Source organism: Rhipicephalus microplus, chromosome 1, assembly GCF_043290135.1.
Source record: "Rhipicephalus microplus isolate Deutch F79 chromosome 1, USDA_Rmic, whole genome shotgun sequence".
Classification (NCBI taxonomy): domain Eukaryota; kingdom Metazoa; phylum Arthropoda; class Arachnida; order Ixodida; family Ixodidae; genus Rhipicephalus; species Rhipicephalus microplus.
Window position 1 is genome coordinate 222,181,581 of NC_134700.1, and position 22,840 is coordinate 222,204,420.

General features: G+C 47.6%; 1 protein-coding gene across 1 annotated transcript in view; it reads left to right on the forward strand.

Annotated features, from left to right (window-relative positions):
• LOC119166876 (growth/differentiation factor 11) overlaps positions 1-16,899 on the forward strand; it is a 78,402-nt gene extending 61,503 nt beyond the window's left edge. The window contains exon 4 of the mRNA XM_075891428.1: positions 8,844-16,899. Within this exon, the coding sequence (XP_075747543.1) occupies positions 8,844-9,227 (384 nt within the window). The 3' untranslated portion in view covers positions 9,228-16,899. The remainder of the gene's footprint in view (positions 1-8,843) is intronic.
• The last annotated feature ends 5,941 nt before the right edge of the window (positions 16,900-22,840 follow it).

Here is a 22,840-nt window from a genome sequence, read left to right on the forward strand (position 1 = left end):
CAGCGCACGCATTCTCCGCAGAATCAAGCAGGCGTGCACAAATAAGGACGTGAGTCGGAGTGGCTGCACTGCCTCCTTCTGGATTCCTCGGCGTCGGCTGTTCACTTAATGCGTGTCGCCATACCACCCTAGCGCGAACCTTTAGTAAAGCTCAAAAGGCAAGGAAGGTCTCGAGACATAAAAGACAGCCCTGTGCGTCCGCTTCCTTAAGAGGTGAACGAATGGGTGTGTATATGTTTCAAAAAATTTGGCACATGAAGGGCCCTGAACCACACAGAGTTCAAAGGCGAGAAAGTATAGTTTCTTTCTCGCGTTCACTACACTTCCTATACAAATGCCATCTTCTCCTCTCCGCTTATTTCTTCGCAAAGCACGTGGAATGATCAGCACTATAAGCATTGAGCCGGTAAGGACTTCGCGCTTTTCGACAACACGCTGCGATGTCCGCTTGCGAAGTCTCAAACGCGGAAAATGGAGTGTAATCAGTTTATCGCCCAGGATAATCACGCGAGACAAGGCATGCCGGCCTTGCAACTGCACGCCACGGCAAGGTATACGCGTGCGCCCATTCACCCCAGATACCTCTCGCGTATCGACCAATCGAGAACCTGCTCCATTATAACGTCACGTGAACAGACAGTTGGCGTCACGAATTCTGCCGCAAAGACTGGAAACACCGGGAGAGAATAATGCGCTCATTTTTTTTTTTCTGGGGGGGGGGGGAGGGGAAGGAGGGGGTAAGGGGTTAAGGGGCTCGTGAAGGAGATAGCAACGTGTGAGAACACTCACTGGAACGACATGGTTGAGGCTGATAAGCAGTTGCAGGTTTGAGGTTAGGAAGTGCATTAATCTTTGCAACACACACAAGTAAGTGTGGTGCATCGTCGGAGGAGCAAGGCAGAGCGAGAGGGGACACCACTTGACCGATGACCAGTATGAGGACGCTCTACCACTTTGCCACCGCTGCGGTCGGTTGCGGGAAGCTTGGGGAAAAAGTATGTGCTCCGACCAGCATGCTAATATTAAGTGCAGTGCAGCTTTCTATAGAGCTGACGATGGCCATAATCAATGCGTGTGGCTCAGTATTCAAATGCTTATGTTCGTGTCTGGAACGTTCCTTGCTATGCGTTATTGACTCGGCATTACTCCCTCCTCGAAGCGCACTCTTATTGCTGACGTTTATAATCACATTCTGTACTCCCAATTGAGCATCTTATGTTCGGAGAAGAACGGAAAACATCGCTTCGGAAAAATGCGGTTGTTATTCAAAATTCCGAAAGCGAGCTTCTCCGCAGTGCTTTCCGTGATTGCTAGGTAAGATGACTTCGTCGGCCGAGAAGCCTGAGCGAAGAGTTCCGGCAAGCTGCCCAAGTTGCTATGTCTCTTACCTGTTGCTGCAATGTTCCGACAATTTCAAGCATCAATCACCACCTTCAGCCTACTTTGTAATGGAATGCGCAGGGCAAAGGTCTGTCCCCGATACCGATTGATGACCCCGTGGCCTCGCGTACATGTCTTTTGCAAGCTGAATTCACTGTGTGGCCGGACGTTTCCTAATGTCGTTATTCCGTTTAACGATTTGCCACAACTAGGCGGTGTCCGTTTTATTGGCACCAATTAGCGTAGTGTCATCACTGTGCTAAAGCTTCACCTTTTTCTGTGCAACGGATCATCCGCAGTCTTGTCGTAGCCATGCGGTAGGTAGGTACATCACGTATCTTTCGCCTATGCACGCCATGTATCAAAGACCTGTTTGACACATTGTCTGGATAAGCCCATCTGTTATCATCAAATCACGCTCACGAACGTTATCGCGTTCACCACTTCGCAAAACAAGGCGGCGTCGCTGTCTTGTGTAGACTATCTTGCTCGCCAAGTTCATAATTGGTTCCTGCAGACAGCCATCCTTTCTGAACGAAGGAGCTCGTCATGGTCCAGATGCTTTGTTTTTTTCATTCATGAATACACGCGTGTCTACGCATACGCGCAAACGAGACAGAGAGTGAGAGGGACAGCTTGTCAGATGCTGCCGCCCGCATTACTGGCAACTTGCACGAGCTATGTTCAGCAGGCGCACCTCATCTCGCTTCCCACGGGGTGCGTAAATATCCGGCGTTCCCCGCCGCCGTCGGCAGCGGTAGCAGACAGTCGACGGGGGGTCCTCAGCCGTCGCGTCGAGTGGGTCGCTAGACTACCGCACTGCAGCACGAGTTGCGCCGCCGCCGACGTCTGCGATCTTCTTCTTCTTCTTCCTAGATAACGGGACGACTTGCAAAACCGCGTCCCGACGCACACGGGCCCCGGGTAAGATGACCTTAGACGCGAAGGTTTAATGAACTTGCGCCGAAATGGCCGGCCGTTGTCTATCTTGGCCGCGACGCGACGACAGCGACCCTCGCCTCGCGACGGCGTCGAGTGTTTGCCCCTGTCGCGATTGTCGCGCGCTGCCCGGCTGGAGGCACGCGCCCCCTGGAAGAACAGTTGTCATAGGTGGCGGGGTGATGGTCCTGCAGAAGAACAGTTGCCACAGGGCGATGGTTCCCTTCGTGGAGACACGTGTTGTTCCTGATGCACTACGAGGATGCTGCAGCTTAGCGAATTCAAAGAAGCTTCTTTTTGTGCATGAGTGAGTCTTGGGGACGAAGAAAGTATGCCGGGTGTAGTGGGGTGAGAAGGTGGGCTCGTGGCCAAGTCCGTTATTGGGGACCAGCTAAAGGAGGTGAACTTATCCCGTGCACCATCAGCCACGATTCTATAAATGCTTGTGGAGACTCCGGATAGCCTTTCGAACATCTGGTTTATGAATTCGACAAGTAGTATAGGCAATGCTCTCGTCCAAAAATATACCTTCAGGATTTTGTTTCAGACACAAGAGCATTTCTCGGGATACTTGGAAGCAGAAATTTTGGTCTTTTAGTCTGTATGTCTGTCACACGATTGAATTACTCGCACGATTCAGCCAATCGGACAAAGTTTAAGCACCGTTGCTGAACGCCCAGATATTTTGAACTGGTGGTTGCGTTCATACTTCTGAACATTGTCGATCAAAAAGCAAATATCACGCATATCTGAGGCGCAATATTAATACTCTAATATTAGGTGGTGTGTTCATTTACTAGAAAATGCGTAAATGCGTAATAGTGTTTCTTACGTTGTGCTGAAAATCCGAAGCTACGCACGAAAAATTCTTTTAGCTGACGAGATGGTGCTGCCACCCGACAGGACGGAAGCGGGGAACAGCATCACGTATGGCCGTGAATGAGACCAGGACTCATGCAGAGGCCTGGATATGCGTTTTCCATATTAGAGCGCAAGCAAACTGCGCTTTAACACGCTGTTTCCAGCAAGTCTGTCATTACTCAAACAAACCACGTGGTTAGAGAAACTAGTTTACAAATTATGAAAAGGGTCTACTTTGCCGGGTTAGCTTGCCACTTGTAATACTATTTCATCCTGCTCCTCTCATTACCGCTGTCTAGAAAAATTTAGCTTAAGATGCAAAAACGTTCCGCGATGACGTTCGTTTCATCGTGTCTCCCTTCTGTCCGTGTCTCTTGCAACTTTGTGCATGCAGTTCGCGTCCGTGCAGCGCTCTCCTATACAGCCTAATCTATACAGCTCTCTATGTCTCCCTTGTCGCAGGGAAAGTGTTTCCTCTCGACAGCTATCACCTCTGCGCCCTCAAGGGCGAGGCCAGCGTCGAAATTGCCGGGCGCGGCCCGCAGCCCGCTCAGATATCGCTGCCGATGCGATGCGCACTCGAGCGCGTCCGCGGAACCCCATCCTCCCTCCGCAACATGTACAGACCGTATACACGGAGTGCCGAGTCGGCGGTTGCGAGCTGATATATGCAACAGTATCACATTGCTTCCGTCACACGGCTTTCCCCCCCCCTTCCCTCTTTGATGCCGGGTAGAAACAGCCTCTTTTTTCGCGGTGGTGCAATCGACGACACACTCGCCTGTATATAGCGTGGGCAACAAGATTGCGGAATCTCACCCCAGAGCTCGTTCTGTGAAGCACATGTAGCGAGCTTATCGCCGGGTCCGTGTACAATCGCTGGAAAGAAGCGGTGATCGCTTTCACTTCTCGAGGGACTCCATGGATAAGTGGAGCATATCAGGGAAGCATATACATCATCTATGCTGCTGCTTGCAATGGCAGCAGGAGCATATAGCTCCTGTAACATGTTCGATAGTTTTGTTTAGACTGACAAACAAACAACTTTATTTTAGTGCTGAGAGGCTAGGCAGCGGACCAATCAGATAGGTCCCCACCCAGCCGTGTGCTAGTCCCATGTCGGAAGAGAGAGGCCATGGCACTCCGCACGTTCATGGGCCCTAGCATGTATAAGACAATTGGACATGGTGTCTGTACAACAAGGACAGTAACGGACACACACACGCACACGCACAATGACTAATCTTAAAGTACAGGGAACGTCACGAAATGTTGAAGTCCGTGTGATCTCTGAAACACGTACGTGTTACTATATGGATGAACTCACAAACACATTACAATTTACGCAATTTACATGACGATGTATACACACTACATGCATGTTCCGCCGCGGTGGTCTGGTGGCTAAGGAATAGATGCCTTCTTGTTCGTGCGCCTGTCGCTAATCAGCTGTTTTTGATATGACAATCTGATCTCTTATCGGGGTCAATTGTCATTTCACGCTGCCCGGTTTCGTTGTTGCCTTTCGTCGCTGCAATTTCGTTGTTTAACGCACGGCCACCGTTGTCGCCTGCAGCTGCAGAAGTGCCGCGCCGGCAAGCATGTAAGTGAACGTGAAGAAAGGAAACGGTTTCGAGAGAGCATTGCGCAATATGATGAGAGAAAGAAGTGAAAAACAGTAAGTCAGACAGACGCACGAAAAGCTTCTCTTGCCCTCATTTTGCCTACACGTACTCTTAATCGTCTCCCTCGCAAAGTGCTATTGGTATAACAGTGAAATGAGAACAAAAAGGTGTGATGTCCTGGATATATCTAGCACTTTCCACACGAAATAATTGAGAGTCTATACAGATGATGGGCTCTTAATTTTCTATTATTTATTTATTTTTTGTCTGCGTCAAGTCGGTTGTGTGGCAGGAACATTGACTGCTCTTCGATAGGAGCGACTGGGCAGTATACCGAACTATCTGTATAAATACACATTACGAAAGGATCACTCACTGTAAGTCATTGTGCCAGAAACACCCCCCTCCCCCCTTTCATTATTATTGCAAAAAAGTGTGAAATGGTTCGATCGGTTCCGTATGACCGTTTCGCGTTGTTCACCGTGTGCCTCGTGGAGGAGCTGCGAAGTGCTCTTTAAACAAGCTCCAGAGAGTCAACGCATTTCAGCCCGGCTATAAAGTAAACGCTTTCAGGAAAGAAGACGCAAATATATATATAGTAATGAATTAACGTAGCAAAGAGAAAGGCCTACGAATTTCGGTCAAGGCCTTTTTAAGCATTCTACACAAGTTGAAGCTTCCCTGAAGTATGTGTAAGTACACAATTTTTTTCAGCGCTTTCTACGTATAACACACACTCTATATTGTGAAACTTTATTGCATTTTGTTTACATAGTTCGTCAATGCCTTCAGAGATTCTAATTACGGGACAATGAGTGTTCTTCAAAAACTCGGAATTCCGTCACAGGGAACATCACGAAATGTCCAAGTCCATGGGATGTTTGAAACACGTGCTATACTGTGGACGAACTCACAAACGTATCACAATTTACGCAATTAATATTTAGCCTGACCAATTTTACCATGACTCGAAACTACCAATTTGCTGAATATCAGGTGTATAGCTCAAACGTATGGTAAGATGACTGTGCATTTGTACAGTTGCCTTTTTTTTTTCTTTTGAATTTCTAATATACACCAAAAGCTTATCAAAGACTATGGGTATAATTTCTACTATTTCTAACATCTCCCGATTTTATTGCTGCCTTTCATTTTCCTTCCATAAGTTTTCGTCTACGTCAAACATTTCTACAAACTTTTCCCAGCGCATGTAACCGCACAGCAAACGATGTTGTGTTTACTTAACTGTCTTCATTGTTTCCCAATAATTCTATTCGAGTTCTGTGAAACGTGAGTCTGGCCGTGCAGCCTTTACACGCAAAGAGAAATTCTCCGTGGTGCCGTCAGTGTATATACAGTAAATTTTCACGCCATTATCGGATGTAAAAAAGGGCATTTTACTGTCTCATGGTTAACACCTATCACGCACGGGATAATTTTGCACGCGGTCGACGTCCTCGCATTCCGAAGGCATTCCGGATATTGCAGCAACTGGCAGACATATTTTCTAAGCGTCAAGTGTTGATCATCACAACGCTTGGATAAGTCTATAGTATTGTGCAGAAACTATATCGAGGAGGAGTCGAGAGTTTTGACCGTCCTTGCCCCAAAGAAAATCCAGTTCACGGTCTCACTCCGTGGTATGTAAGAATCTGCCACTGCGCATAATGCCCAGGGCTGTCTGCGAGAGATAAGGGCATGCTTCACGCGCTGACACTACGGGTCTGGCATGGAGAGCTGGCCTTGTTGTCACGATTAGACCACGCGATAATACTCCATCTCTGCTCACTTGTCTGAAACGGGACCTCGGTGGTTGACCGTTTGCATTCCTATGCAAAGGTGACGATACATTGAGTTTTGTGCTATGTATGTTGAAAATGCACTAGCACTTTAAGACAGCCATTGAGTTAAGATGCATAGAAGGCAATGTTGAATTTCAGGTAGTAAAAAAGAGAGAGAGCATGAAAGCTCAGAAAACGTTTTTTTTTGTTTTTTTTACCAAGCTTGCATGGTATGATGTGCCAGCCTTATAACATTGCACCAACCAGCATTTCAATTATTTCTAGCAGCCTCAGCTCGCCTGTAAAGAATTCGTAGATCACATATACGCTGGATCAATCTTGACTGAAAAGAATGTTTACTCAGCGACAGTTATAGTGGTTGAATATCAACCGTCATATCGACGGAACAGAATGTTCAGTCAACATCGACTGCAACTGAACATTCATTATATATTTGACTGAATATTGACCGTGAGTCTGATTGAAAAGAATGTTCAGTCAATATCGTTCAATATTTATTCAATACATGTTTGTTACAACAATGCACGTGATTGTGTTTATTGGTTATACAACAGAGGATAGCATTTGACAGTAATTTAGCCACAAGCGGGCATTTGGAAGTATTCGACATTAGCTACCATTTATATATAATTAGTCAGCATTACCCATTACTTTGCTTTATGATATCAAACAGAAATCGAAGTTGGCCATCATTTTAACCAGCGTTGATCAGCACGAACTTATCGCTCGTTATATTCCAAACGAAACAGTTCAAGTGACGCCCACCTGCTGTCAGAAAGAATGGGCGCACATTTTTCGTCACAAACCGGGCACCGAGTGGAGGAGGCTTTTCTACGAAGACAATGTATCCGAGTAGATAAACTTACGAAGTTCAATGACGTGCAAATCGGCAGAAACCAAAAAATGAGTTTATGTATAGCCAAGGATCGTGTGAAGTCTGACGCGCCGAGCGCTCGAGGGAGGTTTCTTGAAAAGTTCGTAGCCGCCAACGGCAACACTGTACGCAGCCGAAACTCGAACCGGGACGTCCTTGGCCCCTTGTCGCGTGCCACTGGCCGTTTATCGCGATAAGGCGCTGGTAGGCAAACGAGACCAAGGGGGCTTAAAAAACCTCCTTGAACGAGACCGAGGGCGAGCAGTCGTGCATGCATGTGCACACGGCCTCGGGGATGTCTCGCGAAATGCATGCTCGCCTTTCCCTGTGTGAATTGCTTCACAACATGTGCCGTTCTCTCTATGCAGCTGCGTACACGTTTGAATATGTATAACATACAAAAATGTGTATTGGGGCAGCATTGTATTTGTGATGCCCCTCCACACCCTCGCCCGCCCCGCCGGGGTGGTCTAGTGGCTAAGGTATATACTCAGCTGCTGACCCGCAGGTCGCGGTATTGAATCCCGGCTGCAGCGGCTGCATTTTCGATGGAGGTGAAAATGCTGTAGGCCTGTGTGCTCAGATTTGGGGGCACGTTAAGGAACCCCAGGTGGTCGAAATTTCTGGAGCCCTTCACCACGGCGTCTCTCATAATCATATGCTGGTTTTGGGACGTTAAACTCCACCAATCAATCAATCACCCTCGCCCCCCCCCAAAAAATCAAGAACAAAACGACCTTGTATGGTGTCTCCAGAAAAATTACGGTCGCGCATTATTGTGCCAAAAATATATGTATTTTGCATTGTAATATTATGTAATATTAGCCCTGTAGCATGTGTCCAAATATATAGCTCTTTTAAGCTTGTCTATCGACAAGCTCGCTGACGCCATGCAGGCTTGGTCTGACCGCTGCTTAGCTTTTTCAGCTTGCTCTGACGGCAGACTTGCCCCCAGGGTTGGTGCCAGGAAGGACCACGTGAGGCGGAGAAAGGAGGGTGGGGCAGCCGCCCACTCATTAAAAATACCCCCCCCCCCCCCCCAGATTCTGAGGCGCGGACCAGGAGAGGATACAAAGGGGCATTGGAAGCAATGGTTGCCACGCGAACTCGACACATGAACAGAAGGACACGATTAAGACACGTTCCTTTATGACTAATTTTGCTCTTGTGACATCTTGCGGATAATTGCTTCTAATGGTCTACCACTTCGGAACTCTTGTTCAAAAGGGTGCAGGCCCCTCCTCTCTTTTTTCACTTCCCCCTCTCTAATGCGTCAAAAAGGGGCAGTAGCGACGTCCTGGCGCCGTCCCTGTGCGCCCTATGTGCACGCCGACTCCTAACGAGCTCGTGGCGTTCTCGCAGAGGCCCTTTCTGGTGGTGATGGTGGACAAGAACGGCCGCAGCCGGACGCGGCGCATGGTGGGCCTCAACTGCCAGGAGAACTCGAGCGAGGAGCGCTGCTGCCGCTACCCGCTCACGGTGGACTTCGAGGAGTTCGGTTGGGACTGGATCATCGCGCCCAAGCGGTACGAGGCCAACTACTGCAGCGGCGAGTGCCCCTACGTGTTCATGCAGAAGTACCCGCACACGCACGTCGTGCAGCAGGTCAACCTGTCCGGCTCGCCGGGACCCTGCTGCGCGCCGCGCAAGATCTCCGCCATCTCGATGCTGTACTTCGACGACAACCACAACATCGTTTACGGCGTGCTGCCCGGCATGATCGTCGACCGCTGTGGATGCTACTGAGGCGCCGCGCGATAGGTGGCCAGGATCTCCGTCCCCGGTCTGCCTCCAAGGGGGCCCCCAACTTCCGCCACCGCAGCAGCGTGCGCGGAAGGCTGTGTAGTACAAAGAGACGTTACATTTACCATCGCGATAGTTCCGTCCCATGGACAATGCCGGACCGTGTTGCTTTCTGTTGGCTGTGTCGCCTGCGCGGGGTGTCTTTTGCCAGTGTCCTCTGTTCCAGAGCATGCTGCTGAGGCCTTCCACATCTGAAGACCGCTCCGACAAGCCCCCATGGCCAAGCGTTCACCCAGTGATATAACAGCCGTCGAAACGGTTATATTCGGTATCAAAGCACCCGAGTTCCTTCTCGAAAAAAAAAAAAAAGGAGAGGGACATGTCGTATGACCCTTAGTTTCGTAGTTCAAAATGCCAGCAAAAGAATTGGGGCAAGGTGGTCTGCAGGCGTCAGGGCTTACGTTCAACCAAGTGCTTCACATGTGAAAGTGGGCATGCAGCTGTTGAAAGGTCTAGACGTCGAGTTGGTATGACGCATATATACTTACGCGGTTTCCATCATTTTCCCGGCCAGACAGTTCGTGTACGCGGAGGCACCGTGATACGAATCCATGTAGTCTAAGATTATTATATAGGGCGACTTCCCATCACGCTTTCCAAGTGCTGTTGACGTCATGTCGTGTGCGTGCGCGATGAATGAGGATGACTGAGTGGTGTCCGAGTGGTTTAGCCCTAGTGGGCACTTTTCTTTTCGGATTTTTTTATCTTCACAAAGTGATCTATTTAATGAAAGTATACACGTCACGATTCGTGCTCGTGGATGTGCGATCGTACATTTTTAGGCATACTTTTTTTTTCTTATACATGAATTTACGTTAGTGGTTTACTCTCGTGCCATTGATCGACTGTGCGAACAAGATCTGTTTTCGTTTGTGTGCACGCGATGTGTGTTATACCTGGTTTTCGAGAGCTGCTCCAAAGATGTTTCTCGTTGCGTGTATGCGTCATTGTATTTTGTTTTTTCATAATCGCGGGCACTGTTTTGATAAAGTAATTTCACCGCCACGGGGCTTCTACCTTTTGAAATCAGTGAGCTGGACACAGCTTGCTCGAGGTACAAGCACAGGACAAACACGTGACATTAACTGCGTTTCTTGCCCGAAAACTGAATGCATTGCTACTGTTTCTTGTGTGTCCCATACAAATATCGGCGCGTTGTACGAGCATTCTGGTTATATATATATTCTGTGAATTGTCCATGATAACGAAAATTGTCGTTCGCATTTTGCAAGATTCATGCGCGTTCGACCATGTTTGCGTCTTCGAGTCTTGTGCTTAGTGAGCTTCTAAGGCTTCCAACTTACGTGTTATGTATTGTAAATATGTAGCCGGTGATGAGCGCTTTATAGCGGTAGCCAGAAAGTGTGTGTGTAAACAGACGATCGATGTCGAAGTGTCACCTCTACTGCATTGCTTTTTCCAGCTGTGACAAATAATATCCTCTTGAGACATTTTGCACACCGTACAGACGTTTGCTCGAGTCCTCAAAGTTTTCTGAAATACGCTTAGCCCTTCGAGTGTTTTTGCCGTACATGTACGGCGGCAGTTTTCTGTCCGGCATTGTCTTTGCCGTAAGGGTACGTTATCGAACATCGGCTCAAAATTTTGCGCAGTAATGAGGATGCAGCTTATCGGGAGATGATGCCACCCTTAGTAGGACATTCAAAAAGTGATGTAAATGATCGTGCTACCTTCTTGCGGAGATGAACAGATGTGAATTCGAGTGGCAGTGCATCGTGCGTTCGGCGGCGACGCCCCGGTATCGGTTTCGCCGCGAGTGTGCGCGGAAATTGTTTTTTATCTTTATCGAAACTTCCTTGCAGGGGGATGGAAGTTTATTTCCATCTGTATTCACACTGCTCTTAGCTAGTTAATCACCGACACTCATGAATGTCCTCGCTCTTTTTACTTACGAAACTTACTCCACCCCATTGGCGACAACTGTATGTGACGCCATCTCTCGGCGCCAGCAATATAGACGAGAAAAAAAAAAACTGACATGGGCTTACTAGGCCCATTTGCTCTCTTTTAGCGCTTCCTGAGGAAATTAATATCGCCTGTGCAAACGTCCTCACGTCTCCTCCTCCCCTCCCCCTCTTTCTCACATTTATATTCCTAATACATCCAGATTATTTGCTTACCTACCAAATTCTTTCTCATGATTAACCTCCCTGCCTTCTGCCTTTCTGTTCTTTTCTTTCCTTTGCATATTATAGTGTGCTAGAGTGTAGGCTGCATGGCGCATCATCCAAGATGAAAATATCCTGTGAAGTACATTTCGAGCATAGTGCTACGTCACGTAAATATCTAGAATGGACATCATCAACACGCGGGCGCAAATGAAATCGATAGGCATATGAAAACCGTTTTCGCTATAGCGAACATGATGACACGGTCATTTTGTTTCTGCCAAACAAATGTACGGCTAGCGTCCGCCTGGTGTTATTCACGCGGAACATTTTTACGGCAACAACATCCGACCTGGTGGTATTAGTAACCGGCTCGAAAACTAAGTAATACTTAAGTCGGCTGGCCTGGGCGTTCAGCGTGAATTGTGTTGTCTAAAGGTCTTAGGAGGATATGTAGATATCGTGCCCTTCGAAACTGGCTGTGAATCCTGATCCCGCTTGGCTTCCCTCTTATTCACGCGTGTCGCGACAATATCGCTTGTTCTCTCAGAAAAGAGGCGTACGGCAACATTTTCCTTTGTTTCGCTTTCGTGTGTAAACTCCTCTTTTTGCCAAAAAAGCATGTGCGTGAGTTCGTGGGATGCATTGACATATTTTTAACGGTTAGCACGTTTTGTATATTGCTGCATATTTGACACTTTTAAAACTACCCGTGAAACTTTTTTTTTCACGTATATACTGGAATGTCTGTGGAATGCACCCGTTGCAATAGGTCTTCAAATAAGAAGAGCCTCCATTTTGCTCGGTGAGATAATTGTTGAGGAACAACGCGACCCCCAGCCCCTTCCCCCCCCCCCCTTCAATTACGCGAAGAACGGTGATGCTGGACTTTATGATAGTATAGCTCTGCTATGAGATAAACCTACAGGGGCGTTTACGCCACTCGATATTAAATCAATTTTGTTGAAGCCCGTGAAAATACCCTCCTAACAAGGGGAAATTCGTTACTGTAGCAGTTTGTGAAGTCCCAAGTAACTTGAAGGTATGTGTGCCCATATGACGTATAAATAGAATTCTAGAGTATACTACACAGAATATAAGAAACTTCTAGTAAATTTCGTTATTCTTTCAGAATCAGAATTGTTATTCATGCAGTGAGGAAGTTAGAACTATAAAAGTCATACATCCAAAAAAGCTATCCCATACTTTTGATTGGGCCTCCCTGAGCATGTCGGTAGCGATAATTTCAAATAAGATATTATTAACAGCCCACGAAACGTAGAAATCTGTCGGGTTTTCTGTCATCTACGCCGTTCTTTCGGTCACCCACCCGTCGCGATTCGGTCCAATCACGTGCAGCTAAGCGTCAATTTATTGACGCATAACGTTCATGACTTAGCTAGAAAATGACGCATTGTATAATATATGGTGAACATGATCGCCTTCATGAACGCGTGCATGCCTACTATGTGTGTCGCTAGTATTTTGTGATGCTATAGATTGAGAAAATCGTGAAATTCTCTCGCTTTTGCACTGAGCAGGTTGCTCGTTAAAGGCCTTGTCGCTTCGGAAATGAAAGTTGCAGCCGTTGTATATCTGCTCGCTGCGCTCCGTGCATCTTCGAAACGCTTGATCTCTGCCGCGCGTATACGTATACCGTACGTGTTATTAGCGAGAAAGTTCCCTGTGAGCCCGACTGTTGCATTTTGTAATTGTGCCCACATCTCATGCTCGGTGTTTACCGCCTGTGTAATATGTAACGAATTGGAGTCCACGGGAGGACCTCGTTGCGTATATGCAGCTGGCATATATGTATACTATAATGCCGAGTGGAATGGTGTATAACACCTTCGCTTTTAACGAAAACTTGCTTTCGTGGGAACTTTTTGTTTGTTTTGTTTTGTTTCTTTCATTGTGCCATACGCCATTTCGTTCCTGTACAACAAAAGTCTCCCGCATTTGTCGTTACGAGTTTGTTTCGTTTTGTCGCATGTGTTCCTTTTTTTTATTATTTTGTTATTTCGCTCGCGTATTACAAAAATGAAATGTGTGAAACAAGCGCGCACTGCAGTGTGTGCAGTTCGCTTGCGCTCTTTGGTGCTCTTTAGTTTGCGTCTATTTAAGTCGCGAGCTTTTGAGATTCTCTTCTGGAGGTGGATCGTGAAGATTTGAACCAGCTAGGGTCGTGTGGCCCCCAATGAAGCCGGTCGGTGCTGAAGCGATGTGCGTGGCTTGTTGGGATCGGTGCGCGCGATTTGAGTCGCATCACACACATCTCTCGTGTCTGTTCGCTCGGTGAAATTTAGTTGCTTACAAGGGCTTCTCTTACTTTCGCCATTTTTTCATTGTTTTTTTACGACGTTCGGCGCTCTCTCTGTAGAGTTTGGCGAACCACGCGATTATGTTTCTTTAAATACAACGAGTGACGAAATACTTACTTTCTGTTTTTAACGAAGAGTAGAGCGTGGAAAACTGCTCTTTTTCAAGATTGCGCAATGATGGGACGTTGCTGCAAAGTCGGTATTGTTCAGGTGTTAGGCGCAGATAGCACTTATTTCTCTGTTGAAGCAAACGTCAATGCACTCCTCCTTACCATGACTTTTTATCATTTTCGTTTTCACATCGAAAGGTAACGCTTAATGTTTATCGCTTAAAGTTTGTCGCTTTTATCAGGAGGCATCTTTATGACAGCGGCGTGTGTACGATAAGTATATGCATTTCTTTTATATTATAGTAATGATAATACTGTAGAACAGGCTACCAAATGCATTATGGAAGTGTTCAGTAATGTATACCTCCGCTTACACTCTACTGCTAATGTAGCATCGGCGAGCAATAAACCAATATGGGCCTTTTTGTGTGTGTGATATCTCTCACACCTGATAATACCAATGCTCGTGCAATGTAACCATTGATATATTCAAGCCCTTCAAGTATATAGAACCACAGCTGAGTACCCGGTTTGAAATACATAAAGTCCAACGTACCCGCTGTAGAGAACTATACTATAGGTAACTACTCAATGAGTTTTACTATATAAGTAATCTTTACAGAAGCAGCCCTCCGTCCCGCTCTACAGATTTGCTTTTTGTGTGCAGGAATAAACAAAAACAACGTGTTCTAATTTTCCTCCAGGTCAATGGCATGTGTTTTTTGTTGTTGTTGTTAACGCAAGCTTTTGATTTCCCTTCCTCGCAGTATTTTCTTTTTTGTGTGTGATATCGCGCACATGCTTTAGGAATAACACAAAATGGAATGTTCACTACCGTGATCGGGCTTCGACTTTTTTAACTCTGCCGCCCTCTCGGGTGACGCATCTGAGCCCATCAGGGTCGCATTCCACTACGGGAGGAAAAAAAATGCTTCAGTAGCCGTGCGTCCACGTGTTTTATCAGCGTATGGCACTATAGGTACAAGTGCTTGGAAACGTGCTTGATTTTTAGGCTGGTCTTCGACTGCCGTCCGGCAATTCACCTAGATTCCTTCGCGTTTTTTTTTTTTGTTGACCTTTTTTTCAGCTCTGTATACTTCTTGCTCGGGAGAAAAATGAAACATTAAGTTCCGTCACGTAGCTTAAGGGCGCGATAGATGAACGCGATTTAGAAGTGTTTAGCTCACGTGTATATACTGCCAAGTCGAAGTATAACAGGTGATTCAACACTCCTGCCAGGGGAACTTCACAAATAAGAAATGTGCACGATGACGCACTTCACCAGCTGCGCTGATCCGCAACTCTGAAAGCTATAGATGAGTGTTAGGGCAACAACCTTCGCACGCTTAGCGCGTACCTATATTTGAATATATTAGCGCAATCGAGGGGCAAGATAGTTGCCATCGTCGCAAACGTGACGATGGCACGTTTGCGACGACGGCAACTCTCTCTCTCTCTCTTTCTTGCTCTTCTATGCGTTCTCGAACGGTAACCGCATTTAAATGAGTGCGATTCTGGTGATCATTGAGGTAGTGCAACGTCGCATTAAAGGGACATTAAACGAAAAAAAAAAAGCGGTTTATCCGGTCTTAGTGAATTAGCCGTTCGCAATACTGAAAGACGGCGATAACACGCAAGGTAAAACAGAAAATTAGCAAAAGGAGAACTCACGTGGCGACGCCTCTCGGAGGTTCCCGCGTCCAACTCGCAGTGACGTCACCAATTTCGACGGCGTCGATTTCTAAGGTTCACATGTTCCTTTAGGGGGGAAAACGAATAGTACCGTGTTCTTAGGAAACTGGGAAATTAGTATGGCGAGTTTTAAGAAAATTTATTCAGCCATTATGGCCGTATTTTGACGAAAGATATCCGAAATGTGTGACGTCACGGCGACGTGTAGGGGGCTAAGCTTTTAAGTGCTAAATTTAAGATTGGCACTTCGACCGTCCATTTTTTTTTCGTTATAACCAATCTTTAATTGCGCAATGAATAAAGATACAATTCTTGAGCGAATAATGTTTTGTTCTAAACTCATTTAGTGCATGGTTCACATTTAGGGTCCGTTTAACCGAATAGCGTTGGCGCTGCGAAACTGCCTCAGAGTTTCCGGTGCCATCGCTATCGTTGGTGTGGCGCAAAGTACACAATTTTCACGAGCGAGTAAATGCCACGTGACACGTCATAGCTCCCAGCCTTCTTAACTAAGCGATTCTGCAGCCCTTGATAGCATTTGTGACTGCCACACGACTTACGACGCCTTGAATGCACGCAGTTATCAAAATACGCCAGCTGTGATATCAGCATTTTGAGTTTCACGCGCTTGGATCTGTCTCGACCCTTTTCAAGACTTCAAGACTTGCCTTAGAAGGTTATGCCTTATTAATAAAAATATGTATCCGCATCTCTGAATAATCTCTGTACCCAACGATCCCGCAATATCATTCGGAACTACATTTGCGTAATACTAACAAAATCAAATATGCTAATTAATCACATATAACAAAATAAACTCGAAACCACAACTTGCGTATGGTTATGCAAGCATTTTTCTGCGTGGAAGTTGGTGGGCATAGTGGATGACATGTATTCATGCGCGATAGTTGGATGCAGAGATTGTTGGGCATATGTTTCTTGTAATAAGGTGCCTTGCTTGCTGAATCAATTGTGTGAACATTTTGTTTTCGCCTTCGAACTTTGACGGCCTGTAGGCCATCTTTGAGAGACATAATCCGCGAGCATGTGCACCACGTGTTTGTCCTTCGTGGCAGATCACACGAACAGCGTTTCGATGTGAAGGCATTTTCTAAAGATTTCTTCCTAATCTTGTGCTCTCTTCTGTTGTTTCGCGCGTTCGCCGTATTGTGATCCACAAATGTTCATGTGGCGATCACTCATCAGTGCTTGACGAGCATAGTAATGACATATTTGTAGATATATATGAGGGCCTACATGCTGTCGAACCTTAAAAAAAAAAACATCCTTTCACGCACAAGAAGCATAAATTCATTCGTTGACAAATGTTCTGTGATATTCACAATAAAGATGTGGAACATCACTGAGTCTTGTAGTTTTTTTCTTTTCTTTCTTTTTTCCCCACTGCGATGACGTTCGAAATAAAAGGCTACTTCATTCCTCTGCAGGTAGGTGAAAGGACTATTAATTCACGTAATCAATCGCAAAGGTATATGTCAGCGCCCGTTTAAGAACACAAGGTCAAAATTTCCGGAAATCTCCACTGTAGGTCCCTGCTAATCGCATCGTGGTTTTGGGACGTAAAATGCCTGATATCACTGTTAATATTCTCCATCATGAGCCTCCTTCACTTCCAATAAATGGCAACATGGTAATAAACGTTCTGACTTTGACTACAAAGTATGACACGACATGTAGAGGTCCTATATATATATATATATATATATATATATATATATATATATATATATATATATATATATATATATATATATATATATATATATATATATATATATATATATATATATATATATATATATATATATATATATATATATATATATATATATATATATATATATATATATTTATTTATTTATATACGCTTTAGTGACAAACTATGGTGCACTAAGAAAGAAGGCGTCAAATTCGCATGTTCAAGTAGTTAGTGTTAATGAGTGTGCAACAAATTATCTAATTCTTATGCTTCTCGGATGTGGTTCGTTCCCTCCTGTGTAATAGTATGTTGTACTGCTAGCCACTCCTAGTTAGGTTTAAGAATTGCTCACTAGATGGTGTTGTGTGCACATGTACTTAGAAATAACATCACCAGATGGCGTTAGTAGTTTTGGTGTAGCTGATGATTAAATGGGATGGATTGCGCTGTTACTATAAGAAATTCACGGCATATCTACAGAGTGAATGATGATGAGTGGGGCGAAACGTCCGTCCGTCCGATGCGTGCTCTACTGTGATAGGAACGGACCGAGGAACAGACAGACGGACGGATGGATGTACGGGCGCTTCGCCCCACTCATAATCAGTGACTGTTCTGTGATATGCTGTGACTGTTCTTGTTGTTGTTGTTGTGTTCCTTTTTTGTGAAGCAATGAAAAAAGGCTTCACGTTAGTCCTGCAAAGCTGCCGCCGGACGATTGTCGAACATGGTAATGTCTCAAGCAAAGTGATCCTCTGCGGCAATACACAGCAGATTGACACTAAACGACCCCTATATTGTTATTCGAGCGCTGGTTATACACTTGTGAAGCCTTCAGGAATGTGTACATTGAGTTTCAGGCCATTTCAAGAAACACGCGGCGTGTGACGCGCCTTCGAAGTTCGCCTGCACAGTGGAGTAAGTTGTTCTTGAAAGAAAGGAAAAAGGAGCTGATTTCTGTCTGCCCATAGAGTTTCATACGATAATGTCTAGAGGGGAATCTGGCACTAGTGTCTATGCGGGCTCCTTCAGCGGCGCTTGTACCCTTACGGGTATTATGGGAAGTACAGGCTTTGGATTTGCTTCGGATGGATCACGTTCTTGAGATTCGTGACACTTGTTTGCTGAGTGCAAAACAAAGTGATATGAAGTTATGTCTAATTGAAACTCGCTTCACTTTTTATACACAAACTTTATTGCAAAAGGTATTAGTGACTAGGCGGTAGAAGTGAAACCTGGACAAATTTAACCACGGGGGTATGCAGCGCTCTGCCATTGCGTTCCAGATTTGGCATCAAGAGTTAGTGAATTATTCTTACAATATTTCAAAACAAACATTCTTTTTTGCCCTCGAAGGTACGCAATATTGATTAGTAATGGAAATAACAGCACAGTATTAAGTGAGAAACACTTAACGTTTCGTCTGCTGCGATGTCAGGTGCGTCTGTTCAAGTGGTCTGCCTGCAACGCACCTCTCGTTTTGTTGTGAAATCGAGTCGGAAGAGCGTGGCGGTGCGTCTACTTCGCGTCCCCGTCGTTTTGCAGTTAATTTTAACGAATTTTGGCAAGACGCACTAACAACAAACGTGAACTCGATGTAATATACTGCACTGGTATGGGACGCTACATCTATGCGCAGCGGTGAGTGAAAAGACGCTTCGTTTAAACTGTGGTGGTGGTAAAAAACATTTATTTCAGAAAAAGTCTGCTAGAGAGTGCCGACGTGGCCCATCGGCGTGCTAGAGTGGCAAGACCCTATTCCGGGACGCCAGTGGAGCTGGAAGCTGCCCGCGCGCGCTCCACCAAGGAGCGTTGTGCAGCCAAGGTAGAGCAGCCGAGCAGGTGCTCCTCCCAAGCCTCTCTAGTTGGGATAGGAAAAGGGGATGAGAAAGGGACGGGACGGGTGATATGTGTCGGCGAGCACATGACAGGTCGAGCAGGTGCCATTGATTTCCGGCAAAAAGTGCCTGGCGACCGCCGGACTGATAAAGGTGTTCGTCTGCAGGCGGCGTAGCAGTCGTTCGTCCGCTTTCTCCAAACCGCGTGCGGGGTCCGGGTAGAGGCGGCGCGAAGCCCGGTAATAAGCCAAAATTTCGCGAAAGCGCGTCAGGTTGGTATTGCCAGATTCCGTCTCGGGACATGGAGGGGCAACGGCCCGGACAGGAGAAGCGCGGGCAGCGGCATTTGCCGCCTCGTTGCCGGGCAGGCCCGAGTGGCCTGGGGTCCACACTACACGAATGGGATGAGGGTTAAAGCGCCAAGAGGCTGCCTGTAGTAGGCTAGCCGCCAGCGGAGCAATGGAACCCTGAAGGTACTGAGAACAGGCCGAGCGCGAGTCCGTCAGGATGGTGCGTGAGGCAGGGTGAGAGGCGGCCAAAGCTATGGCAACCTCTTCAGCGTGCGTTACTGTGTCTGCTCGAAAGGAGAGGCCATCTACGTGTTTGCCCTCTGTAATCACGGCAGCCGTGAAGTGACCCGAGGGGGAGGGACCCGAGACGTCCACGTAGAAAACACCAGGACGATCGGAGTGTCGCGTATGAAGGGCCGCGGCGCGTGCTAGTCTACGGCCAGGATGGAGGTCAGGGTTCATATTACGGGGTGGAGGTTCCACCCGTAACTTTTGACGCCAGAGCTCTGGTACCGGCTGCAGAGGGTCTTGGTCAGATATCGGGTTAAGGCCAAGTCTGTGTAGAAGACGGTGCCCGGAAGGCGTCTGCGACAGTCGATTGATTTGGTTAACGCGATGAGCTTCGCGCATCTCTGCAAAGGTGTTGTGTACCCCCAGAGCCGTGAATCGGCTCTTGGAAGTTGCAATAGGTAGGTCCAGAGCGCGTTTGTATACTGAACGAAGAAGGACGTCCAGCTGGTGCTCGTGTCGACGACGCAGGCGAAGGTAAGGCAAGGCGTAGAGGACGCGACTGGTCACAAACGCGTGGGCCAATCGGAGTGACTGAGACACGCGGAGGCCGCCGCGCTTGGTAGAAACTCGCCGTATCATGCGGCTCACCTGTTCGCTGGTGCGTCTGAGGCCTGCTATTGTGCCCTTTGGATCCAAGGACGATGTGAGGTGAAGGCCAAGAACCCGAATATTTTGCACTGACGGGACGGGCCCGGACGGAAAAAAAAATTTGAGGCGGCGGTAGCGGAGAGACTGAAAGAAGAGCCGATTTAGCTGGAGAGCACTCCAGGCCGCACGAACCTGCGTAGGTGTCCACCAGAAGGGCAGCTTTTTGCAGGCGTTCTTCGATTTGCGATAAGGAGCCGGTGTTGGTCCAGATTGTGATATCGTCCGCATATAGTGCATGTTGTATTCCCTCGACCTCGCTTAGAAGAGAGGGGAGGCTCATCATCACCAGGTTAAAAAGCAGAGGAGACAGGACTGCCCCTTGAGGTGTACCCCGCGTGCCTAATAAGTACGGGCCGTGTTCGGTAGAATTAAGGCGAATGAAGGCGGTGCGATGTGATAGAAAGGCGCGAATGTAGTTGAAAGTCTTCTGCCCGCAGTTTGTGGTAGACAGGTTAGTGAGTATAGTGCTGTGTTTGACGTTGTCGAACGCCCCGCGGAGATCGAGAGCGAGCACGGCTTTATCGTTATGGCGCATAGTAGTCGGCTCTATGATATCGTGTTGAAGCTGGAGCAGGACGTCCTGCGCCGACAGATGCGGGCGAAAGCCAAACATCGTGTCGGCAAAGGTGCTCCTGGCCTCCAAGTAGGCGGAAAGGCGTTCGCGAACCATGGTTTCCATGAGTTTGCCTGCGCAAGACGTAAGTGAGATGGGTCTCAGTGCCTCAATACTAACGGACTTTGCCGATTTGGGAATGAATGTCACGACCGATGTGGTCCATTCCGTTGGAAGCGGAGAACCGTCCCATATCGAATTTATAAGCTGGAGTAGCGAGAGGTGTGCTTGGTCGGGAAGATTTGCCAGGAGCGATACTGTGATTCCGTCGCGTCCAGGGGCCGTGCCCCGTCGCATTTTCGTGAGTGCAAATCGTAAATCAGAAAGCGTGTATGGGGCGTCGAGGTCAGTGTTAGGGGCGCCGGAATACGTATATGCTGGGCCTGCGGGATCAATTGTGCGGCAGATGTAGCGGTCACAAAGTTCTCGCGCGAGTTCATCCGTAGTGCCCTGAAATGCATGCAGAACACGGTGGAGCTGGCGTTGCGTTTCTCCCCTGGTGGTGGAGGGATCGAGAAGGCTTCTAAAGAGTCGCCACGCACTCTTAGAGCTCATCTGGTTTGCAGCCTTCGAACAGGTGTCTGCCCAGTTAGCATCGGAAAGTTGTGCGGAGTATGCGGCCGCCTCTGCAGTGAGCGCCTCAATGCGAGCGCGAAGTTTCCGATTAAGTTTGTTGCGCCTCCAGCGCCTTATGAGCCCGCGGCGAGCGTGCCAAAGATGTAGGAGGTGTGGATCGATTGCAGGAGTCAAATTAGAGGTTGCAAGGGTGCGAGTGTTCGCTTGTTTCATATGAAGAGCGTATGATGCCCACGCTGCATATTCGGTCGAGGAGAGGCCGGCGGGGAATGGTTGCATTCTGAACTGAGTCCAATCGGGGAGACGGGCTTGGACCCAGTGTTGACGCATTTTCTGCCGCGGTGTGAACGAAATGCGGAGTAAAAAGTGATCGCTGCCTAGGTTTTCGCCTAAATTTTCCCATGTAGCATCGCGGATGTGACGGGTGAGGGAGAGGTCGGGGCATGTGTCTCGCGTGACCGAGTTGCCGGAACGTGTGGGTTGTGCCGGATCGGTAAGAAGCGTCAGGCTCAGCGAGGAAATGAGCTCCTTGAGCTCTCTGCCCCGGGCCTTCTCGTAGTGCACTAACCCCAGTGAGGGCTGGGGGCATTAAAGTCCCCGACAATCACCAGTAGTTGTCGGGCCGCTATACGCAGTGCCCGATGGAAGAGATGCGCAAACGAAGCCCTCGCAAGGCGAGGGGGACAGTACACGTTTAAGATATGTATTGATGGTTGGCCCCTCCGCTGAGACAGCACTGATATCATGCAGTAGTCGTAAGGAAGATCCAGATCGAGGTCGATCTGTATCGCCGTGTAAGCTTTATGCACGAGGAGGCATGTGGTGGCGCCGCCTACATAGGAGCAGTATCCAGAAAGGGATGGAGCAGGGCCAGATTCTTGGAGCGCCAAGACGGCCGGCTGAGAGCCAAGTGAGCTGAGGAAAAGGGAAAGATGTGAACGCTTTCGCCTGTTCCCGAAGCCTCCAGGGTTCCACTGTATGATCTCGAATTTAGACGCAATGTTTGAACGGGACGTACGATTGGTAGCCATCGTGACTGTCCTAGGTTTTATATTTGGTCCTCCATGTCCCGCTCGGAATCCTCAGAGGCAGGGAGGGGCACGGAGGCCGGATTGTCCGACGGCGGGGTGGTGGTAGCCACCTTACGACGACGCCGTGGAGCTGTACCCTCACTGCTCACCGAGCAGGAGCGGGAACGCGATGCCTTGGGTTGAAACTGGGTGATTGCCCAGGCTTGAATAGCCTGGGTAACCTCTCTACTATGCGTTGGACCAAGAAGCTGGTGAGGAGGTGATTAATCGAAGCTTCGACGCGCGTGAGGCGTTCCT